Source organism: Solanum verrucosum, unplaced genomic scaffold (assembly GCF_900185275.1).
Source record: "Solanum verrucosum unplaced genomic scaffold, falcon-dt-bn FXZP01000003.1, whole genome shotgun sequence".
In the NCBI taxonomy this organism is placed as follows: domain Eukaryota; kingdom Viridiplantae; phylum Streptophyta; class Magnoliopsida; order Solanales; family Solanaceae; genus Solanum; species Solanum verrucosum.
In genome coordinates this window covers 1,238,008-1,261,991 of record NW_026020120.1, presented here as the reverse complement: position 1 = coordinate 1,261,991, position 23,984 = coordinate 1,238,008, and the positions used below count along the sequence as shown (strand labels likewise).

The 23,984-nt window shown below is 38.0% G+C and overlaps 2 protein-coding genes across 6 annotated transcripts in view; both read right to left on the bottom strand.

Moving 5' to 3' along the window:
* The window catches only part of LOC125825752 (elongation factor 1-gamma 2-like), a 1,064,241-nt gene that overhangs the window by 400,029 nt on the left and 640,228 nt on the right, over window positions 1–23,984 (bottom strand). The window lies entirely within an intron of this gene.
* LOC125825738 (uncharacterized) lies at window positions 19,885–22,902 on the bottom strand. The gene is made up of 5 exons (XM_049505050.1): window positions 22,759–22,902; window positions 21,692–22,476; window positions 21,276–21,415; window positions 20,639–21,038; window positions 19,885–20,560 (listed from the first exon to the last, which is right to left on the bottom strand). The coding sequence occupies exons 1-5, from the start codon at window positions 22,900–22,902 to the stop codon at window positions 19,885–19,887; spliced, it is 2,145 nt and encodes a 714-aa protein (XP_049361007.1).

Sequence of the window (23,984 nt, the reverse complement as noted above, 5' to 3'; positions counted from 1 at the left end):
ACTTGCCCACTAGACTGCGGATGGTAAGGAGTGGCTACATTGTGACGGACTCCATATTTCTCTAGCAACACCTTGAACAACTTATTACAAAAGTGGGAACCTGCATCGCTGATAATCGCCCTAGGTGTACAAAATCTGGAGAAGATATTCTTTAAGGAATGCGGTGACACTTCTACCTTAATTGTTTGAAAGCGCAATTGCCTCCATCCATTTCGACACATAATCAACCGCAAGAAGAATATACTTCACCCCATGTGAACTCATAAATGGACCCATAAAATCAAGGCCCCATACATCAAAAAACTCAATCACCAAGATTGGATTCATTGGTAGCTCTTGCCTCTTTGAAATTCCTCCTTCTCTTTGGCAACGATCACAAGACTTGGCGAAATCATGAGAATCTTGGTGGATGGTAGGAAAGTAATACCCATAGTGCAAAATTTTTTGTGCAGTGCGAATACCACTATGATGCCCACCAACAGGCGAACAATGACACACCTCTATTATTCTCATAATCTCAACCTCATGAACACAACGACGAATAATACCATCAGCACAAATACGGAACAAATGAGGCTCACCCCAAAGAACTTCACATCATGCATAAACTTTTTCCTTTGGTGAAAAGACAAATCTGATGGAACCAACTCACTTGCCAAGTAGTTAGCAAAGTCTGCGTACCAAGTAGTCAGATCATAAGAAGCAACCAATACCTGTTCGTCTGAAAAAACATCATTAATTTCTGCCCCATTTCTTAGCTTGAACATAAATTTCTCCTCTAATTTGGACAAATGATTGGCCACTTGATTTTCAGTCCCTTTTGTCTTTCACCGAAAAATCGAACTCTTGCAGCAACAATACTCATCTAATCAATCTCGATTTTGCATCCTCTTTAGCCATCAGATACCTCAATGCAGAATGGTCAGTATGCACTATGCCCTTAGTACCAAGCAAGTAGGATTGAAATTTCTTGAATGCGTAAACCACAACAAGGAGTTCCTATTCAGTCACTGTATAGTTCTTTTGAGCCACATTTTGATCTTTGCTCGCATAGTAAATAGGATAAAGAATCTTCTCTCGCCTCTGTCCCAATACCATACCAAGTGCCACTCCACTCGCATCACACATAACTTCAAATGGTTGCCCCCAATTCCGGTGAAAGAATGATAGGTGTGAAAACTAGCTTTGCTTTCAACTCTCCAAATGCTCTCAGACAAGCATCATCAAAATCAAACTTACACTCTTTTTCAAGCAATTTGCACAATGGGTGTGCAATTTTGCAGAAATCTTTAATAAACCTCCATGCCCAAGAAAACTTCTAACACCTTTAACAGAGATATGTGGTGGAAACTTTTCTATTACCTCGACTTTCTCTCTATCAACCTCAATACCCTTCTTAGAAATCCGATGACCCAAAACTATCCCCTCTTTCACAATGAAGTGGCACTTTTCCCAATTGAGAACGAGATTGCACTCTTCACACCGTTTAAGTACCTCTGTCAAATGATCCAAACAACCATCAAATGAGTCACATACTACAGAGAAATCATCCATAAATACCTCAATAGTATCTTCCACCATATCAGAAAATATCGACATCATGCAACACTGGAAGGTCGCTGGAGTATTACACAACCCAAATGGCATTCGTTTGAAGGCGAAAGTCCTAAAAGGGAATGTGAAGGTGGTCTTCTCTTGGTCTTTTGGAGCTATGGAAATCTGATTGTAGCCCGAATAACCATCACGAAATCAATACCAACCCTTACCAGCAAGGCGGTCCAACATCTGATCCATGAACGACATAGGGAAGTGGTTCTTTTATGTCCTAGCTTTTAATTTCCAATAGTCCATGCGTACTCTCCATCCATTAATTGGCCGCATCGGAACAAGCTCATTTTTCGCATTAGGTACCACAGTAATCCCACCTTTCTTGGGCACAAATTGAACAGAACAAACCCAACTACTATCTGCAATGGGATAAATGACTCCAACATCCAACCATTTGATGATTTCCTTTTTCATTACCTCTTGCATAGGCATATTTAGTCTCCTTTGGTGCTCAATACCGGGCTTGTGATCCGACATGAGTTGCATTTTATGAGAACAAATGCCAGAGGAATCCCAATAATGTCGGCAATAGTCCACCCAATAGCCCGCTTGAACCTCTTCAACACAAAAACCAATGCCTCAACTTGTTCCGCATTCAAATCGGTTGTAATGATGACCGAAAAAGTACCATCTCTCCCCAGGAATACATAACTCAAATGTGATGGCAGCTCCAATTTTGGATCCTCTTCAATAAAAGGTTTTCTGTGTTGAGTGTCGCAATTCTTCATATCTAACTCCAATTTCTTTGGTTTGGAACGGAATTTGAACCTATCAAGTGAGGCAACTAACTCATCCTAGTCTTCAATACCATCACCCTCAAAATTCATCATAATCGCTGCAAGTGCATCAACACCCAACCGCTCTTTAATAGACACATCAGAACCTCACTCCACAATATGATTCACCACTGACACAGACTTGAGATCGCTTTACTGCTTCATGGACCTACATATATTAAAAGTTACCTCATCACTAGTCAATCAGAACTTTATCTGACCTTTCTCCATATCGACAAAGGCGCACCCATTAGTAAGGAATGGTCTCCCTAGGATGATGGGAACCTCAAAATCAACCTCACAATCAAGTATCACAAAATTCGCTGGAAAAGTAAACGACTCCACTTTCACAAGTACATCTTGGAGAACACCAATGAGACTCTTCACAGTTCTATCAGCCACGAGTAATCACATTGCAATCGGTTATAGAGCCCATAAACCTAACTTCTTGTAAATATACAATGACATCATATTACTACTATCACCCAAATCATAAAATGCCTTCGCAAAATGCAATAACCCAATGGTACAAGGAATAGTGAAAGTACCAGGATCCTCTTTCTTCTGCACAAGCAACCTAGTAGCAATTGCACTGCAATGTTGCAACCTATCATCATCTTCAAAACTGACGGCCCTCTTCTTAGTCACCAAATCTTTCACAAATTTTGCAAACCTAGGCATTTTCTCTAAAGCCTCTATCAACAGAACATTGATGGAAAGCTATTTTAACAGAGTAATAAACCTACAATATTTCCCTTCATCATTCTTGTCTACCAACCTCTGTGGGATGGATGTGGAGGTCTAGGCATGGGGACAACTTTTTGGGTTATCTCTACTTCTTTCTCTGTAGCATTCTTGGACTCTCCATCAACCTCAATCTCATAATTTTATTTTTCCACCACAATTTCAACCTCAGACGCCATAGGTGGATCAATGGTGTGTTTACCCCCTTGAGTAGTGACTGCCATACAATGCCCATCATTCTTTGGATTCTGGATGGTGTTGCTAGGAAGTGTGCCACGCTGACGTGGGTTTACTGTAGTGGATAACTGATTAAACTGCTGCTCAAGTTGCTTTATCGACACTGCATGTGGATCAACTTTTTGACCGATTCCAGACAAGTCGTTTCACATCTCTTTCACATTCTCATCAGTCGAGTAAAACCTCTTCATCATCTTCTGCATCATATTCTCAATCCGTGACATACTACCTCCAGCTTCCCTATTACCAGATTCCTGATTTGCAGGTGGAACATAAGTCCCAACTCTCTCATTTCTGTTGGCATAGTTGTTCCGGTTGTAGTTATTATCGCGATGGTAGTTCCCATACCAGACATATAGACCCTCTTGATTGTAGTTACCATAGTTACAACCTTGATTTCCTTAACCTTGGCGCCAATTATCGAAATTGGAACCTTGGGCATTGGCTCGGAAACCCCTTGTTTGATCATTCACCAAGTAAGCATCCTCCTCATAGTATCATTCCCCACCCGGTGGTAGAGTCCTAGTCAAGTAGTTTAACACATTTACCTTTTCTGGACCTCCACTTACATGCTTCAACACCAACCTATGTTTTGTCATTATGTGAGCCATCTCCTCACGAATGTCATCAGCAAATTGACTAGGTGCAACTTGAACTACAAATGTGACTCTTCAATTTTTTGATTTTCGAGTGCTCCATGCTTTATTATTTCTGGAAATCTTGTCCAGTTTCTCAATGATCTCTTTAAAAGTGCACTCACCATATGATCCTCCCGCGATAGTATCAATCACAACCTTTCCATTGTCATCCTGACCTCTGTAGAAATACTTCTTCAGTGATTAATCATCAATGCAGTGGTTCAGAACACTTCTTATGAATGCAGTGAACTTGTCCCACGAACTACTTACAAACTCTCCAGGTAGTGCCACGAAGTTGTTGAGTTTATCTTTGTGGTTTAGCTTCTTAGACAACAGAAAGTACTTTTCCATAAACACCTTGTGCAATTGGTCCCATATGTGACGTTTATATCCAACTCTGGTTTCCCCACACAACTCTTGCAAACACTCCTCAACTTGGCCATGTGCCCATGCGGATCTTTCGGAGCCATACCAGAAAATAAACCCCTCGTTGTAATCATATGCATAAAAGTGCTAGTCACCACTAATGTATGCCCTGGAGGTAGAGAGGGGAGAACAATGGGTCCTTCAGATTCGACAGTGTTAAATTCGACCCTGTAATTATCACGCAGTCTTGTCTTAGTTGGATCCTGCACCCTCAATGCATCTCCAAGTAGATTATCACCCTGAACCTTAGCATTCTCATTATTCACTTGTTCCTTAGGCTCATTTATCATTGGATTATTTCGGAACCCTTGATTATTCATCTTTCTCAAAGTTTTGCTCAACTCTGGATCGTATGGGGTTAATGGTTCGCCTTGACTCTATGTACTTGGCATACACTAGAGTAGAAACCTGAGGGAAACAAAGACAAAAGAAAACATAAAATTAGGAAATAATTGACTAAAGTTCAATAATGTAGTTAAACTTAGTCTAAAAGCCTTATTCCCCGGAATCGGCGCCAAAATTTTATACGCTCAAATTACACTTTCTTAAAGAAGTATAAGCGATCGTTATCATGTAAAGAACCCAGCTTGTAGGTTGGGGTCGATCCCACGAGGAATATGGTTTAGCCTTAAACTTAACTCACTATTATATCTGTTTCGTCAAGTTATTTCAGAGACAAATAAGTAAAGGGAGGGGGGGTGGAATTTGTGAAACAAATAACTGATTGTTATTAAGTAACAAGTGAGAAAAATTCGAACTTTGTTGTTATCAATGAGAGAGAGAAACTAAGGTGTATGTGTTCCCCAAAAGCTCTTAACACAGTAATCCTAATAATAGTAATCATTTCCTAGTGTATCACATGCAAAGTGGTAAGTTAGGTATCCCTAAGTGATTGGTCCTCCAAATAGGGAATTTCACCCCGCACCCTGGTCCGGCTACGTGTGTATAATTTACTAACCCTTACCTTTACCTCAGATTAGACATCACATCAATGTATGGCTTAGTATTCACCCTCACACCAATTGACATTATAGTATTAGATAGTATCACACTAAATATCCGTTGATAATTCTTTTCTTATTAACTACCTCCTTGGTCCGACAAGTAGCAACAAGACGAGTTCTAGCTTTGGCCGCCGTTAAAAAGACTTTTAAGCGAAAGAACTACCAATACATGCATCAACACTATTGAAGAATAACTTAGTTATTATTCATATGTTGTTAGTTGCTCATGGTTCCCACAACCCTAGTTGTGGATTTAGCTACTCATGCTTGAAAGAACACAATTCATATTTTAAGAAGAAGAATTCATGAACTTACGTATTGAGTAGAAGAAACCCGTAATCTCCAATTGAAATTCAAAGAAAAAATCTTATAAACCGAAATTAGGAAGTCAAATTGCCAAAGTTTGCAAGTTAATTCCCGAGAAAATACCAAGAACTAAAAGTATACAATGGTGTCTAACCCCCCAAAACGAGGTTTACATACCCCATTTATAGAAAAACTTGTCCTAAACAAAAAGGAAATGAAATAAGGAAATAAACTTTCTGGACGCGGCTTCATTCGACGACTTAGACCTACGGACTGTGGGTCGACCTATGGTCCGTAGGTCCCCTCTGTAGGTCAACACTTAGGGTGTGTTTGGTATGAAGGAAAACATTTTCCGGAAAATATTTTCCAATTTTCTCATGTTTGGTTGGGTTAAATGTTTTGGAAAATGTTTTCCAAATCAACTCATTTTCCTCAAATTTAAGGAAAATGACTTCCCTTCAAAACTTAAGGAAAACATTTTCCAAAACTCTCTTCCAACTTCCAATTAAAAAAAAAATTGTTGAAAAAATCAATTTATTTTGTCCCTACCCTCAAACCAGCTCCCCAACCAACCCCCCCACCCCCCCAAAAAAAATAAAATAATTTAAAGCTTGTTTTTAAATTCAATTTTTTTACCCACCCTCACGCTCCTCCTACCCAGCCCCCCACCCACCCCACCCCTACTACCCCCCCCCCCCCCCCAAAAAAAAATTTTAAGTTTGTTTTTAAAAATATTTTCAACTTCAAAAATTTCATTTTTTCACACTACCCTTGACCTGCCCCCCACCCACCCTTACCCAGCCCCCCACCCCCAAAAAAATAATTTAAGTTTGTTTTTAAAAATATTTTCAATTTCAAAATTTCATTTTTTCACCCCTACCCTCGACTCCCCACCCACCCACCCCCTACCAGCCCCCCCCCCCCCAAAAAAAATAATTTTAATTTTGTTTTTAAAAAATATTTTCAACTTCAAAATTTCATTTTTTCACCCTACCCTTGACCCCCCCACCCACCTCCTACCCAGCCCCCTACCAGCCCCACACACCCCACCCCCAAAAAAAAAAAAATTAAGTTTGTTTTTAAAAATATTTTCAATTTCAAAATTTCATTTTTTCATCCCTACCCTCGACCCCCCACCCACCCACGCCCTACCACCGCCCCACACCACCACTACCACCCCAAAAATAATTTTAAGTTTGTTTTTCAAAAATATTTTCAATTTCAAAATTTCATTATTTTCACCCCACCCCACCCACCCCCTACCAGCACCCTCCCCCCAACCACCCCCAAAAAAAATTTAAGTTTGTTTTTAAAAAATATTTTCAACTTCAAAATTTATTTTTTCACCCCAACCCTCGACCCCCCCACCCACCCCTACCAGCCCCCATCTTTCCAAAAAAATTTAATTTTGTTTTTAAAAAATATTTTCAACTTCAAAAATTAAATTTTTCACCCCTACCCTCAACCCACCCCCTGCCACCCCCCCCACCCCACCCCCAAAAAAATTTAAGTTTGTTTTTAAAAAATATTTTCAATTTCAAAAATTATTTTCTACCCTAGTAAAAATAAAAGATATTTCTCAAAAAAAAAAATCATTCATAAATCAAACACTAAAAATCTTTTCCGGAAAATATTTTTTACTCACCAACCAAACATGAGAAAATAAGTCAAAAATCAACTTGTTTTCCAGGAAAACATTTTCCTTCATACCAAACACAACCCTTAGACTTTTCTTATAGAGGCTGGAACCTTCAACTCTCAGATACAAACGACGGACATGCAGAACGGACCATAGGTTCCGTGGGTCCCTTCCGTGGCTCCATACTTAGGAATTTCATCAGATACTAGAACTTCAACTTCTCTGAACCATTCGACGGATGCGCAGTACGACCCGTGGGTCGACCTATGATCTGTCACTCACATCCGTAGTTCCACACTTGGTCAAGACTTCCCTGATGCTCCATCTATGCCACCGATCTATGGACTATGACTGGACCTACGATCCGTAGGTAACTTCCGTGAGTGGCTCCATCTGTAGATTTTCAGCTGTCATCTCAAACTTCTGCGTCCAAGCCTATTTCCTGCAAATATGACACAATAACATTAATTCCTACTACAATAAGGCCCAAGACAAACACAACTCTTAAGTGAAATGTATTAAAAATTCAGTAAACTCATGGTATATCACTGTCCGGGGATGAGTTCAATTTTGTGAGAACAAATTCCCAGAGGAATCCTAATAATGTCTGCAATAGTCCATCCAATAGCCCTCTTAAACCGCTTCAGTACTGATACCAATGCCTCTATTTTCCCTTCACTCAAGTTAACATCAATGATTACAGGTAAAGTGCTATTTTGTCCCAAGAATACGTACTGCAAATGGGATGGAAGAACCTTAACTTCCAGTTTTGGAGGCTCATCAACAGATGGTTTTGTAGGTGGGGTGTCTCGATTCTTCATGTCCAATTCCAACCGGTTTGGCTTGAAATGAAACTCGATCCTATTAAGTGCAACAACTAGCTCATAATAGTCATCAATACCATCACTGTCAAAATTCATTATCACCGTTGCTAGTGCATCAACACATGACCTCTCTTTAATGGACCCTTCCGATTCCCACTCCACCTTATGATTTACCACTAATACAGACATAAGATCAATTTCATATTTCATAGACCTACAGATGTTAAATGTTACCTCCTCATTATTTAATCGAAACTTCATCTTCCCTCTCTCCATATCAACCAACGCACGCCTAGTAGCAAGAAATGGTCTCCCAAATATGATGGAACATCAAAATCAACCTCACAATCTAATATCACAAATACCGCCGAAAAGATGAATGATTCTACTTTCACAAGGACGTCTTGCAACACTCCAATGTGCCTCTTCACAATTCTATTAGCCATTAGTAAACGCATCGCAATCGCTTTTAGAGATCCTAAACCCAACTTCTTATAAATTGACAATGACATCAAATTAATACTGACACCCAAATCACACTAGGCCTTCACAAAGTGCAACATACCGATGGTATAAGGAAGAGTGAAAGCTCCAGGATCCTCTTTCTTCTACACAAATGTCCTAGTAGCAATAGCACTATAATGTTGTAGCTTTTCTTCATCCTCAAAACTAACAGCCCTCTTTTTGGTCACGAAGTCTTTCATGAATCTTGCCTACCCAGGCATTTCCTCCAAAGCTTCTATCAACGGGACATTAATGGAAAGTTGTTTCAACATTGCTATAAACCTGTGGTATTTTCCTTCTTCGGTCTTTTTCACTAACCTTTGTGGAAAGGGAGGTGGAGGTCTAGGCATGGAAACAACATTTTGGGTCACCTCAACTTCCGTTTCTATAACATCTTTCGAATCTCCAGTAACCTCAACCTCATCCGCATTTTTTTCTACCATATTTTCAACCTCAGAAGGCATGGGGGATCAATAGTCTATTTACCTCTGTGAGTAGTGACTGTCATACAATGCCCATTATTTTTTTCTGATTTTGGATGGTGTTGCTAGGAAGTATACCGGGATGGAGTGGATTCACAGTAGCGGACAACTAACTAAACTGCTACTCAAGTTGCTTGATCGACACTGCATGGGCATCAACTTTACATCTTCTTCACATTTTCAACAGTCGTATCAATCCTCTTCATCGTCTTCTGCATCATATCTTCAATGTGAATCATACTAGTACCAGCCTCTCTATTACCAGGTTCTCTATTACAGGTGGAACATAGGGCCCAACTCTCTCATTCTTGTTGCCATAGTTGTTGTGGTTGTTATTGTTGTCACGATTGAAGTTCCCGTTCCGAACATAGTTTCCCCCTCGGTTGTAGTTGCCATAGTTTCAACCTTTCTTTCCTTGACCCGCCAATTATCTGAATTGGAACCTTGGATGTTGGTTCCGAAACCCTCCGTCTTATCATTAACCAAATTCACATCCTCCTCATAGTAACATTCCTCAACTGGTGGTGGTGAAGTTCTAGTTAGATAATTTAGTTAGATAATTTACGACATTCACTTTTTCTGCATTTTCACTCACATGCTTTAATACCAAGCCAATTTATGTCCTCGTATGAGCCATCTCTTCACGAATATCATCATTTGATTGACTTGGTGCAGTTTGGACCGCGAACGTGCTTCTACCAGTATTTTCCTTTCTAGTGATCCATGCCTTATTGTTTTGGGAAATCCTTTCATAATTTTCAGTGATCTCCTTAAAAGTGCACTCATCATATGATCCTCCAACAATAATATCTAACACAACCCTTCCATTGTCATCTTGTCCTTTGTAGAAGTACTCCTTCAGTAAGTCATCATCTATGCGGTGATTCGAAACACTCCTCATGAACACAGTGAACCTATCCCAAGAGCTGCTTACCGATTCTCAAGGTAGTACTGTGAAATTATTGAATTTATCCTTGTGATTTAAATTCTTGGACACCGGAAAATACCTTGCCATGAACACCTTATGTAATTGGTCCCATGTATAGATCGAATTGTATGGCAGCTCTGAAAACCACACAGCAACATCACTAGTCAATAACAGTGGGAATACCCTCAAACCTATGACATTCATATCTAATTCCAGTCGTCCCACACAACTCTTACAAACACTTTTCAATTTAGCCAAGTGAGCATATGTATCTTTCGAAGCTAACCCAACAAACAAGCGTCTTGTTGTAAGCATCTGCATAAGACTGCTAGTCACCACAAATGTATGTCTTGGAGGTAGAGGAAGGAGAAAAATAGGCTCCTCTAATCCAACCATATCGTAGTCACCCTTGTAATTGTCACAAACCCTTGGTGCTGGCGGATTCTGCACCCTTTCTGCATTTTCGATTGGATTTTCACCATGAACCTGAGTGGACACATTAACAACCCCAGGAGGCTGCAATACAACTCCATCTCCTAGACCCTCTCCAATTGGATTGTTGTGTACCCCTTGATTATTCATTTTACTCAAAGTTCTTCTCAATTCAGGATCGTAGGGGGTCAAGAGTTTTCCTCAACTCTGTGTACTTGGCATACACTAGAGGTAAGACCTATAGAAAACAAAAAAAAAAGAAATGTAAAATCAGGAAATACTTAACTAAAGTTCAATAAATAAGTAAGACTAAAAGTCCTATTCCCTGGCAGTGGCACCAAAATTTGATACACTCAAATTACACCTCCTGAAAGAAGTATAAGCGATCGTTACTTTGAAGGTTAGGGTCTATCCCACGAGAAATATGTTATAGACTTAAGCTAACTCACAATTATTTTAGTTTAGTCACACTATTTCTGAGAAAGGTAACAAAAATGGGGGTTTGCAAATAAAATAAAACATTGTTGATTGTATCAGTAAAAAGTAACCAGGTTTGCAGTTTTGAGATATCAATAGGAGATGAAAGCTAGGGTGTACGTGTTCCTCACGAGCTCTTAACGCAGTATTCCTAATAATAGTAATTCTATCGTAGAGTTTGACATGCAATGCCGAAAAGTTATGTATTCCTAAGTGATTGGTAATCTAAGTAGAAACTTTAACTCGCGACTTGGTAAATATATGAGTGTGTACTTTACTAGCCCTTATCTTTACCCCGAATTAGCCCTAATGTCAATTAACTTAGGGTATTCACCCTTTCCTCAATTGATTAAAGTCAGGCTATTAGATAACAACAAATCCTTTAACTAAATCTCTGTTGTTTATTTCTTTTCCCATTCGTTAACCCCTTAGTAAGGCAAGTAGGAACAAGGCAAGTTCTAGCGTTGTGCACCACTAGAAATACTTTAAACGAAAGAATTAACAATACATGCATAAACACTATTCAGGAATCACTTATACATTAGTCATACGTTGTTAACTTCCCATGGTTTCCACAACCCTACTAGTGGATTTAGCTACTCATGCTTGAAAGTTCACAATTCATGTTAAGGGTAAAAGAAATAATGAACTTACAATTAGAATAGATGAAAACCCAAATCTTGAATTGAAATTCAAATTGCAAATTTCATAAAACCAACTTTTGAAATTAAATTGTTAAGAGTTTCCAAAATAATCCTGAAAGACCGAAACAAAAGTCTCCAATATTGTCTAACCCCCAGAAACATAAATAACAACTAATATTTATAGTAAACAAATCCTAAACCAACTAGGAAAGGAAAATAAGGAAAATTAGTTCAGGACGCGGTTTCGACTGAAAACTGGACCTACGAACCGTGGATTGACCTACGGTCTGTGGTCTACCTCCGTGGATCGGCACTTAGGAAATAATTCAGGGCCTTCAAATGACAGTTGGGCCTATGGTCCATGGGCTAGATTACCTTCCTCACTTGCCTCCATGGTTCAAGTACTGGAACTTTAACTTTCTGATCACAAACGACGGACTTGCCGAATGGTCCGTCATTCAATCTGCTGGGCGTCGATGGCCTCCGTGGTTCCACAGTTGGTTTAAATTCCCTAAACGTCACCTACGATGCATCACCTACAGGCCGTCAATGGACCTACGGTTCGTGGTTGGCTTCGTTGGTTGTTGTTGCTGCCAATTTAGTCCCTTTTTCTCTCAACTGCTTCTGAACAAATTTCCTACAAAAGTTACATAAAAACATCATATCTACTAACAAAATAGCTCAAGACACAGATAAACTCTAAGTGAAATGCATCAAAAATACCATAAACTCACGGTATATCAGTCACTACCATGGTCACTCATTATATTAGACTTGCAAATCAATTAGCAACACAAAACAACAATCTACTACAACTAAAAAAATTTATAAACTAATTTCTCAAATAGAATTCTCAAATTGAAAACATGTACTAGGGATTTGTACAATTCAAGAAATAAGACATCCCTAGCAAGACAAACTAAAATAAAAATTAAGATTAAGTTTCTCACACACACAAAACACCCCCCACACACTTAATGCATGTATTATAAAAGAACAATTATTAAAAAAATAATATTTCTTAATAGAGTTTAACTACTATCCACCGACGGTGGATAAGAAAATTACACGGCCTCATTTTTAGAAATACTTAATTTTTTAATTAATATGTTCAAATATTTTTAATATTAAAATAAAAATAATAAAAGAGTGCTATATGGTAACTTGGACTCTAAATTAATTATACAAATTTGTTTAGGATTCTTACTTGTCTTATCGAAAATAAAAAATTCTTTCAGCTTTCTTCGTCATATTCACTATCCTTCTCCAACAACGTACCATAAAAGCAAACATACACCATTGAAGCAATTCGAGACAATCATCCTGGTAACTTTTTTAGAAATATTTAATTCTCTTCTCTTTATTTAACTAGTATATTTTCACATCTAATGATTAATGATTTTTCATCTTTTATTTTTTTTAAAACACATTTTATAGATCTTTTAAAGACATACTCTATCACTGATTATCACGAAAAGAAGAAGTCAATGAAGGGAATTATATGATCAAGATATTTAGCCGAGCTTCTTACCAGGTGAAAAGAGCATACTGCTAGCCAATAACTTGGAGGCTTTGACAGGTCTAAGACGTGTAGAAAATAAAATCAAGGAATGGATGTATGAAAGGTAAATGAGGTCTAGCTAATTAAAATGGTAAACTATATTAGTGTGAGGCACAAAATGTGCAGTAAATGAATTGCTAAAATGAGGACAAAATAATTGAATATTCCTATTGAATATAACCAAATCACCTTAGCATAAGAGGAGATGGGCATGTCCAATAAGTTGGAGGCTTTAACTGCTACATTTATGGTCCTTCTAACTCCTTGTTTTGATGTTTTGATTGCACTTTACCTAACAGGTTTTGTTGGCAAATACTAAACTTACAGGGTAATCCTTTTAGGAATAAGATGTACTCCTCCGTCTCTTGCTTTGGAATTGATGTCAAGTACTTTAATTTTTTGTTGAGAAATCAATTATTAAGGATGAGTCGTGGATTGATTATTGGGGCGATCGGAGTTTCTTGAGTTACCTGTTTGAAAGTGCGAGCTTATTAACAATTTTCAGACTACTCGCAATCAAGAAAAGGCTCTAACCAATGAGGTTGCCTCAAAGTCAACCGATAACACTAAGAATGTTCCAGCAGGCATTCACAGTAGATACACAAACAATTATTTTCATTGTGATGGCTAGAACTGAGGCAACTTTCTAACAGAGAGGCGTTCAACTAAGGCTAAACAACACCTGGTGGTGGATCTTCCAAGGTGTATTTATTTTGTGATGGCAGTAGTAAGTGATTTGCTTTCCCGGTTATGTTTGAAGTATGAATAGATTTCATTTACTGTAATTTTAAACTTTCTTCTATAATAGTGTCTAATTGACATAGGATTCAAATTGTTATGTAAGTGTTGAATTTAACCATTATTTTTACATCATGGGAGTGAAACACCCTTCTTCTTTAGTTTATTGTGTTGAATGCGAAACGGATACCATTTGATAAAGAAGGAGATATATATCGTTGATCTTGCTAATGACCAGTGCATTCTTAGAGTCTCTTTGGATTGACTTTTCATTTTTGGCTTATTTTTAACATTTTAGGTTAAAACTAAGTGCTTATAATTTATTTTTAACTTACCCAAGTTAATGGACGATATAAGCACTCTTGATGCATCTGTCTATAAGCTGATCTATAAAAAAATGAGTAGATGAGTACACCAGAAGTTGATTTGTATTGATGTATAAGAAAGAAGACATCTTATCAAGGTGTCTGCAGCTAACTTAAAATAGATTCAAAGTATTTGTCTGATACAATATTGAATTCCATCATAGTAGACAAAGAAACACATCAATTACTTGATTGGAAAACAAAGATGATTTGCATTTTCTCATAGTAAAAAAATTAAGATACTACAATTTATCGTGTATTCTTATTACAAAGCACTTCAGTCCTTTTAAGAAAATCATTGCCAACAAATTTTGAATTATTGTCTCTCCAGGAATCTGTTAGAGTTTAAAACTCCACAAACTCCAAGTCAACTTTTAGATTAGAAGCCTCTTTGATATGGATACGAAGTTGCTCTTATCACATCCTGAAAAAGTAGTCATTTAGAAATGCATACATGCTATAAATAAATTAAAAATACATACGAATGTGTAAAGCAAACCCACCATAAATGAGGTGGTATATGAATCAACGCGACCACTTTGCCCTTGAAAAGGTTCTGAATATGCTGAGAATTCCATAAAAAAGAAATGACTAAGTAAAAAATGAATTTGTTAGCTAAAAAGAGAATCATGCATAAAGAATAAGTCTTAGTCAAAATTGACATAATTTATCTAAATAAACGCTTACCATTGTAGGATCTGCATTAAGGAATGTTTCCCTGCTATTGAATTCCTCTTCGACATTAGTGTGTGAACTGCAAATTCAGCAAATAACTGAAACATGTGATTTAGTCAATCAATACGCATCAAAATTCTAAATTTATTGAAGTAGATTGAAAATTAAAGATCGAACTATAAAATTACATTACTCCCTTGCTCTTTTTTATGATTTTGGTTTCCCTTTTTGATTTTTGCGAAGAGCTTCTTTTAACCTTCTAACAAATTTCTAAACCACCATTCATTCTCAAAGAACGAGGACGTCCTTTAGTAGCCACACATGGAGGGTCAAGTAAACTAAAATTTTCCCTTTGTTCACTTGAGTTCAAATCCAGATTTGACTCGTTAACTTGACCATCACATACATTATCATTCACATCCTCGTATGGAAGTTCATAAAGTTCTTTACATAGTTGCAACAATATTTGATATGTAAATTTATAATGCTTTTCTAAACAATCTATAACTTATCTATTTGTATATCATTTGCCCTATCTGGATTAGTTTCTCACATGTTACCTAATGTCATAGAATGCTTGCTTGTAAGTGTTATCCGCTTCAGAGAACCCTTGTTTATTGCTATATGTTTTCATCGGACCTTTTCCCTAAATGTTATTTATTGCACTGGTTACTTTTCACATGTCACTTTTTCACATTGTGTGGGTACTGCAGGCTAATTGATCATATGATATGGGTAAAATTAGTGCTCATGGGTTTTATATGAATCACATCACTTGTTTACATGTCAGATGCATCATAAACTATTTCTATATATATTACATGTCTCGTAGCCTACTTGCTTAAACATTATAGGCCTTATAGCTTTTCTGACCATATCATGTACTCACTTGCTCATACTTCATATATGTACTTATTGACATGTTAGTCCACCTATCCATGCGATATAACACACTTGCTCAATGTGATTTATGTTCCGTAGTTCATTTTCTTATATGTCTACATGTCTTATAGTCTACTTGCTTGCATATTATATATTTTGTAGCTTTAGTACTCATGCATCATGTGCTCATCTAGTCCATTTGCTACATGCTCATATGTTATGCACTCCTTTTTGTGCTAGTCTGCCAATGTGGCATACCCAATGTGACTTATTTATCTGTATACTATGCCCATCTGTGCTTATTGACTTGAGTTTTGAACATTTTGGGAAAACTTTTCCTTGTATCATTATGTAGTGAAGATTTTGACATAAAAGGTTAGGCATATATGTAAATTTTATCACAACCATAGATAAATAACTAAGCATAATGCCTTATCCAAAGGTGCGACATACAATTTTAGAGTTTATATTAACAGGCATGGGCTCTTATAAGACTTACATCTAAAAGGCTTCATAAGATAAAAGAGAAGGGAAAGTGGAGCCCCGATAGGTTAGGTCTATGATTTTATCTATCGTTTGCATATAATTTTTTTGGGCAGTAGTATAGTTATTCTTGATTGTTAAGGCCCGGAAGCTAAGCACAAAAGGTGTAACCTCCATTGAAGTATTGTGGAAGGACTAGAATATAACATAAGATACTTGGGAATAGAAGATGGTAGAGATCCTAAATACCCCTCCTCATTTTAAACATCAACATAAGGATCTGAGATCATGTGGTCCCCATATATGATCATAAGTCCTACTAGAATTTGTTCATTTGATATGTCATTTTCATGTCTTGTGTTTAGGTATATTAAATTTCTTATTTGTATCAGTTCTACTTGGGTATCTTCAGTGAATTATTTGGTCAAGAAAGGGGTTTAATTTGTCATATTTTTATTTCATGAACCATATCTATTAAGAGATCATGCAAGAATTGTCTATACGTGTTTTATGTTAGTCTATAGATTTTGGATAGTCCCATTTACAAAGAAAGCTCTCACAAATATCCAAATGAAATTCCAAGATTAACCCAACTATCAACTAAACCTATCACTCAAGGATGAATGATCAAAAGGGGGGAGGATGTACCACCCCGTATTCTATGTGTACCCGTTTTATGTCACGACTCAGATCTGATTAAGACGAACAGGCACCCGATGTCTAAATGGCCCGGGAGAACCAACTTACAACCTGTACTTACCATACATTTAACTATGATAACTATGAAGCTATGACAAGCTTATATGCCCTGTAGTGATAAAAGACCGACATAGACAGGCCCAAAACTTATGTACAACACTTGGCCGTGGAGGCCACAATTGTTAAGAGACAAGACACAACTAAACTTTATACATTAGTCTACAAAGCCTCTACAAGATAGACCACCTTAGTTTAGGTCAGGACAAGGCCCCGCCTTACCCTTAACTAGTATACGGTAACAAAATAGATGCCAAAGACTTGATTAAGCCCCGAATCAACTTGGAGCTCACCAATAGCAGCTGAGTGTCCTGTGCTCCAACTGGGGAGGTCTACTAGCTGGAGTACCTGTGGCTACAACATGAAATGCAGCGTCCCCCGAGAGGGATGTCAGTACGAAGAATGTATTGAATATGTAAGGCAATAACATATGTAAACAAGAGCTCAATTGAAATCAAGTATCAATATGTAACTGCATAGATTAGATTAAAGACCACCCTTGTTGCTATTGTGGGATCATGTACATTATATTCTTTTCTGTAAATTTTCTTTACATTGCGATCTCTGTAAAACATGTGATACAAATAACAAACTGATCAGTGGTAAAAGAGGATGACCCATGCTAGGCATTTTAACCCCTGAGATGCTGTCCTCAAATATATAAATTTGGGATCGACCCATGCTAGGCTTTCGCCCCTAGGCTGCCACCCTTATACACAAATTGGGATCAACCCATGCTAGGCTTTTGTCCCTGGGCTGCCACCCTTACACATATACTGCTTCATATAAGTTTCTTTAATCTTTGAGATTGTTATTTTGGTGGTCATAATTATTTTTGAGCATCAGACCTGTGGATCAGTAGTAGGAAACATGTGAATATGCACTTAGGGCAATAACAATAACACAAGATGGAAATGTAACACTAATGAATTACATAAGAGCTCAAATGACACAATGGACCTCATTTGATTGACAGGAGGAATCACAAAGCTACTGCTGATATTACCCTTTTCTCATACCAATACTTGGAAAAGTAAAGATGCACATATATTGAAGCAATTCGACACACTAAGGAGAGGAGAACTATTGTTAGCTGTGTTTGGGATTGTACGCTGCCACTATGTGTCTTTTACTTGAAAGAGCACTTAGGAAGCTCACTTGTTGGTAGTGACACAAGCAGAGTTCATGCCAAATAATATGGAATCGAATAGCCTTACATACCTTGCTGTACCACTCAGATAGTACAACGAATTAACCTCCTTCCTTTCCGATTATTAATCTACAATGAAATAAGTAACACAACTAATATTAGTAGCTAACCAACAGATTGGGTTACTTAAACTTGGCAAACAGTAATCAGGCAGCAAACCCATACTTATCAAACCGATGGTATGCATTACACCCCTTCTCCTTTAATAACGTCATATACAATACGACCTTCTAATAAGGTCCCCTGAAACTCCTCGGGCTTTATAACATATGCGAAACAGTATATAAAGGGGTTGTAGGTAGCAAGCTCATGCAACGCCCAACTAGATGGTACGTTACTGCACCCTTTATCGTTTTATCCTTTAACAAGTTCTCATGACTTCTGCACATGCCTCCTTATGTTACTATACACAAATCAGTTTCTAAACATCAGAATGTGGCAGTAGCAATATGAACTCACGGTTTCCGACCACTGTCCCTTGAGCATCCAACTAACATTACATTTAAAATGCTCAAATGGGCTAACAATTGAGTTAAAGGGGACTCCCCTCCATGGCTGTCCCAACATGCACAATCAACCAGAACATTCCCCAATCTCACACCATGTAAAAGGAACAATTCTCAGCTTATTAACACATACCAAATCCCCTAACCGATTCAAGCACAAAAGAGGGATGAAAAAATTAACATATGGCAATAGCCTTACCTTAAGGTGAAATCAATTCCTCCTCTTGAATTTCTTATGATGGGAGATGTTACACCAACTTGTACTTGAAAAATAAAGGGTTTTCTCAGATTTTTAATGGTGAACTTGCAGGCCAGCACTTTGGAACTTCTAGGGTTTCTTTTTGGGAGTAAATTGCTGTAGAACAAGTGAGAGATATATGAAATGAATTTCATTCTCTTAAGGGTCCTTTATGGACGTTTTTACATTAAGAAAAATGTAGAAATATCTAGTCCCTCACTTTAAGTAAGCAGGTACATCACTCCCTTAATTTCTGCCACAAGTTCTTTAAGTAGCTGCATCACCTAGTTGCCCTTTTCTTTTAAATTGCAGTCCACATATTCCCTAAGTAGGTGCATCACCTAGTTTCCCTTTTCTTTTAAATTGCAGTCCACATATTCCCTAAGTAGGTGCATCACCTACTTACCACTTATTTAAGTAGGTCAGCAGTTAATCTACCATTAAGAGCCTATGTCATCCTTTCTACGTAAGCTACACATGTACGTGAGTAACTTAATTACGTAAGATATCCGAATCAATAGCTTAAGCAAGTAGGTTGATTACTATGACAAATTATACTTTACTTACTCTATTTAGCCTCAAGCCTCTTTCGAATATTGTCAAACCTATTTCAAACCCTCATTACTCACATAGAACTAGTATATGCAAAATATGGGATGTTACATCCTCCCCTCCTTAGGAACATTCGTCCTCGAATGTTTGCCTAATTATTCAGCTCCAATCAAGTTCAATCAAGCTCAATCAAGCCTATGTTGAATTCTACTGTTAGCCACATAATACGCACAGACTTATACTTACTTGTTAGTGTCTCAGCTCAGGACTTTGACCCTTCTCCTCGGATTGAAATAAATGAGGATATTTGGACTTCATTTCTTCTTCCGCCTCCCATGTAACTTCTTCAACTTGTTGGTTTATCCATAGTACTTTTACAGAAGCTACTTCTTTATTTCTTAGTTTCTTAACTTGTCGATCCAAAATTGCGATGGGTACTTCTTCGTAAGTGAGATCTTCTGTAACGTGTACATCTTCTGTAGGAGTGATACGAGATGGGTCGCCTATACATTTTTGAAGCATTGAGACATAAAATACTGGATGGACTGTTGAGAGCTCTTGAGGTAGCTCTAACTCATACGCGACTTGACCAACTCTTCGAATAGTTTTATATGGCCCTGTATAGCGCGGACTCAGCTTCCTCTTTTTACCAAATCTCATTACCCCTTTCATTGGGGATACCTTCAAAAATACCCAATATCCTATGAAAAATTCCAGTCCTCTCCTTCTATTATCTGCATATGATTTATGTCGGCTTTGAGCTGTTGCTATTCGTTGTTGTATCACCTTAACTTTTTCCATAGCTTGATGAACAAGATCTGGCCCAAATGAGGCAGTTTCGCCCGCTTCAAACCATCCGATCGGTGACCTGCACTTTCTCCCATATAACGCTTCATAAGGTGCCATTCTGATACTTGAATGATAGCTGTTATTGTAAGCAAACTCAATAAGCGGCAAATGATCATCCCAACTACCTTCGAAGTCTAATATACAAGCTCGCAACATATCCTCAAGTGTTTGGCTTGTACGTTCTGCCTGACCATCCGTTTGAGGGTGAAAGGCTGTGCTTAAATTCACTTGCGTTCCCAAACTCTTCTGAAATGACTTCCAAGAGTTCGCGGTGAATTGAGCTCCTCTATCAGATATAATAGAGATTGGCACTCCATGTAGCCGAACTATCTCTTTAATATACAACTTTGCATACTCTTCAACTGTATAAGTAGTCTTGACCGGTAAGAAGTGCGCTGCTTTGGTGAGTCTATCAACTATCACCCATATGGAATCAAACTTCCGAAATGAGCGAGGAAAACCAGTGACAAAATCCATATTAATCATATCCCACTTCCAAATTGGAAGTTCTATACGCTGCATATAACCTCCAGGCTTCTGGTGCTCTACTTTAACTTGTTGACAATTTGGACATTGAGCTACAAATTCTGCAATGCTCTTCTTCATGTTACCCCACCAATATACTTTTTTCAAGTCATGATACATTTTTGTTGATCCCGGATGGACAGAATATCTTGACTGATGTGCTTCCGTCATAATCCTCCTTCTTAGTCCATCTATGTTAGGTACACACAATCTGTTTTGGCATTGAAGTACTCCCTCTTCTGTAAGCTCAAATGCCTTTGTCATACCTTGTTGTACATTCTCCTTAAGCTGTAATAGGATAGGATCCGTGTACTGCTTCTCTTTCACCTCCGCTACAAATGATGATTCTGCAGCATTTTGCACAATAACTCCTTCATCTGGAGATTCAAGAAGGCGAACCCCCAAGCTAGCTAATTGATGTAGATCTTAAGTTATTTGCTGCCTTCCTATGGACTGCTCATAAGTGCTTTCCATCATTTTACGACTTAAAGCATCAGCTACAACATTTGCCTTCCCGGGATGATACAAGATATCAATGTCATAATCTTTTAATAACTCAAGCCACCTTCGTTGCCTCAAATTCAGATCCTTTTGCTTAAATATGTATTGCAAACTCTTGTGATCAGTATATATATCAACGTGAACACCATACAAGTAGTGGCGCCATATCTTCAAAGCAAACACAACTGCTGCTAGCTCTAGATCATGGGTTGGATAGTTTTTCTCATGTGACCGCAACTGCCTTGAGGCATAAGCTATCACCTTACCATGCTGCATCAACACACATCCTAAGCCCACTCCCGATGCATCACAATACACTACGTGCCCTTCCATGCCTTCTGGAAGTACCAATATAGGTGTAGAAGTCAATTTATTCTTCAGTTCTTGGAAGCTTCTTTCACATGCATCACTCCACTGGAACTTGACTTCTTTTTGTGTTAGTTTTGTTAATGGTGCAGAAATAGAAGCAAATCCTTCAACAAACTTTCTATAATAACCTGCCAGCCCAAGGAAACTACGAACCTCCGTAGGTGTTGTAGGTCTTGGCCAGTTCTTCACAACTTTTATCTTTTGAGTATCAACCCTTACTCCTTCATCAGATACAATATGACCCAAAAATGCCACAGATCTTAACCAAAACTCACATTTAGAGAACTTTGCGTACAACTTTCGATCACGAAGAATCTGTAGCACCTGCCGCAAATGATTAACATGGTCCTCTTCAGATCTTGAATACACCATAATGTCATCTATAAATACTATCACGAACACATCAAAAAATGGCTTGAACACCCTATTCATCAAATCCATAAAAGCTGCAGGTGCATTTGTTAGCCCGAATGACATAACTAAAAACTCGAAATGACCATACCGTGTTCGAAAAGACGTCTCGGGTATATCTTGATCTCTGACCCTCACTTGGTGATAACCCGACCTCAAGTCAATTTTTGAAAAGCACTTAGCACCCTGTAACTGATCAAACAAATCATCAATTCTTGGGAGGGGATATTTGTTCTTAATTGTTACCTTATTCAACTGTCGGTAATCAATACACATTCTCAATGAGCCATCTTTCTTGTGTACAAATAAAACTGGTGCTCCCCAAGGGGACATACTAGGCCTTATAAATCCTTTTTCTAACAAATCATTTAATTGTTCCTTCAACTCCCGTAATTCTGCTGGGGCCATTCTATATGGAGGAATGGAGATAGGTTGAATATCTGGAATTATATCAATACCAAACTCTACTTCTCGTTCTGGAGGCAAACCTGGAAGATCTTCAGGAAATACATCAGGAAATTCATTTACCAACGGAACAGATTGAAGAGTTGGTGGATCTGCATCTATATTTCTTACTCTTACTAAATGGCATATGTAGCCTTTGGACATCATCTTCTTCGCCTTAAAATAAGAAATAAACTTACCTCTTGGCGCCTGTTGACACCCAATTTTGACCGACCTTTAGCAATTTTGGGAATGCTATTCGATTAAATACGTATTTTTTTTAAAAAAAAATTATATTTTGAGTTCAAGATTTTAGTCAATTTTGTCTAAAAATTATATTTTAGTAAGCTTGATTTATAAAAATTTATTGTAATTATTAATTAAATTATTTTATTTATTATATTTATTGATAGTTTAACTCGAAATAATTACTTTATTTAAATGTTTTAAAATTTTATGGGATTTTAATTATATAAAAAATAAAATAAAAAATATAACGTGTAGTATGTTAATTGGATAGCATTTTCTTAAATTTGCTCTGAATCATTTAAAGCTTAGCCTAATCTATTCCAATTTCTCTAATACGTAGCCACTCTTGCTATTGCAATTCATTTCGATTTTAGCCTATTATCCTAATCTAGTTGCAATTCTAGCCCTTTTGTCCATTGCAATTATACCCAATTCACTTCAATTTAATCTATTCAACCCAACCTCATCTTTTAATCACAGCCGTTGATATCATCCTTTAAATCCCGGCCCCTCATCTTAACATGAATCAACGGTTTGGATTAAATCCCCCAAAACCTTCCATTTTAACCTAGAAAGACCAAGCCCTCAAAACTTCATTCTCTTCTTTTCCCCTCTCTCTAAGACGCCTATCCCTTTTCTCCTTCCCTTTCGTTCTCTCCATTCTTTCCGGCGAAACAGCCGCTGGCCTCCATCGTTTTTCTGTTCGTCTTCTCCTTTCTCTCCTCCCTTCTGCTTCTCCGTCTCCCTTTTTCTTCTCGTCTGACCAGCAGCCACGCGAGGCCACCAGCGAACAGATCTGGCCGACGAGGACAGCCACCAGCAACTCCAGCAAGCCTCCGTCGCTGGCAGCAGCTCCAGTCAGCACAAACAACAGTCAGCTCTGAGCAGCAACAGCAACAGCAACCACTGGACAGCAGCTCCGACGACCAGCAAACAGCAACAACCAGCGACGCCGGCGAAAGCCTGGGCAGCGCTGCCCACTCTCCTTTTCGGCACAACAG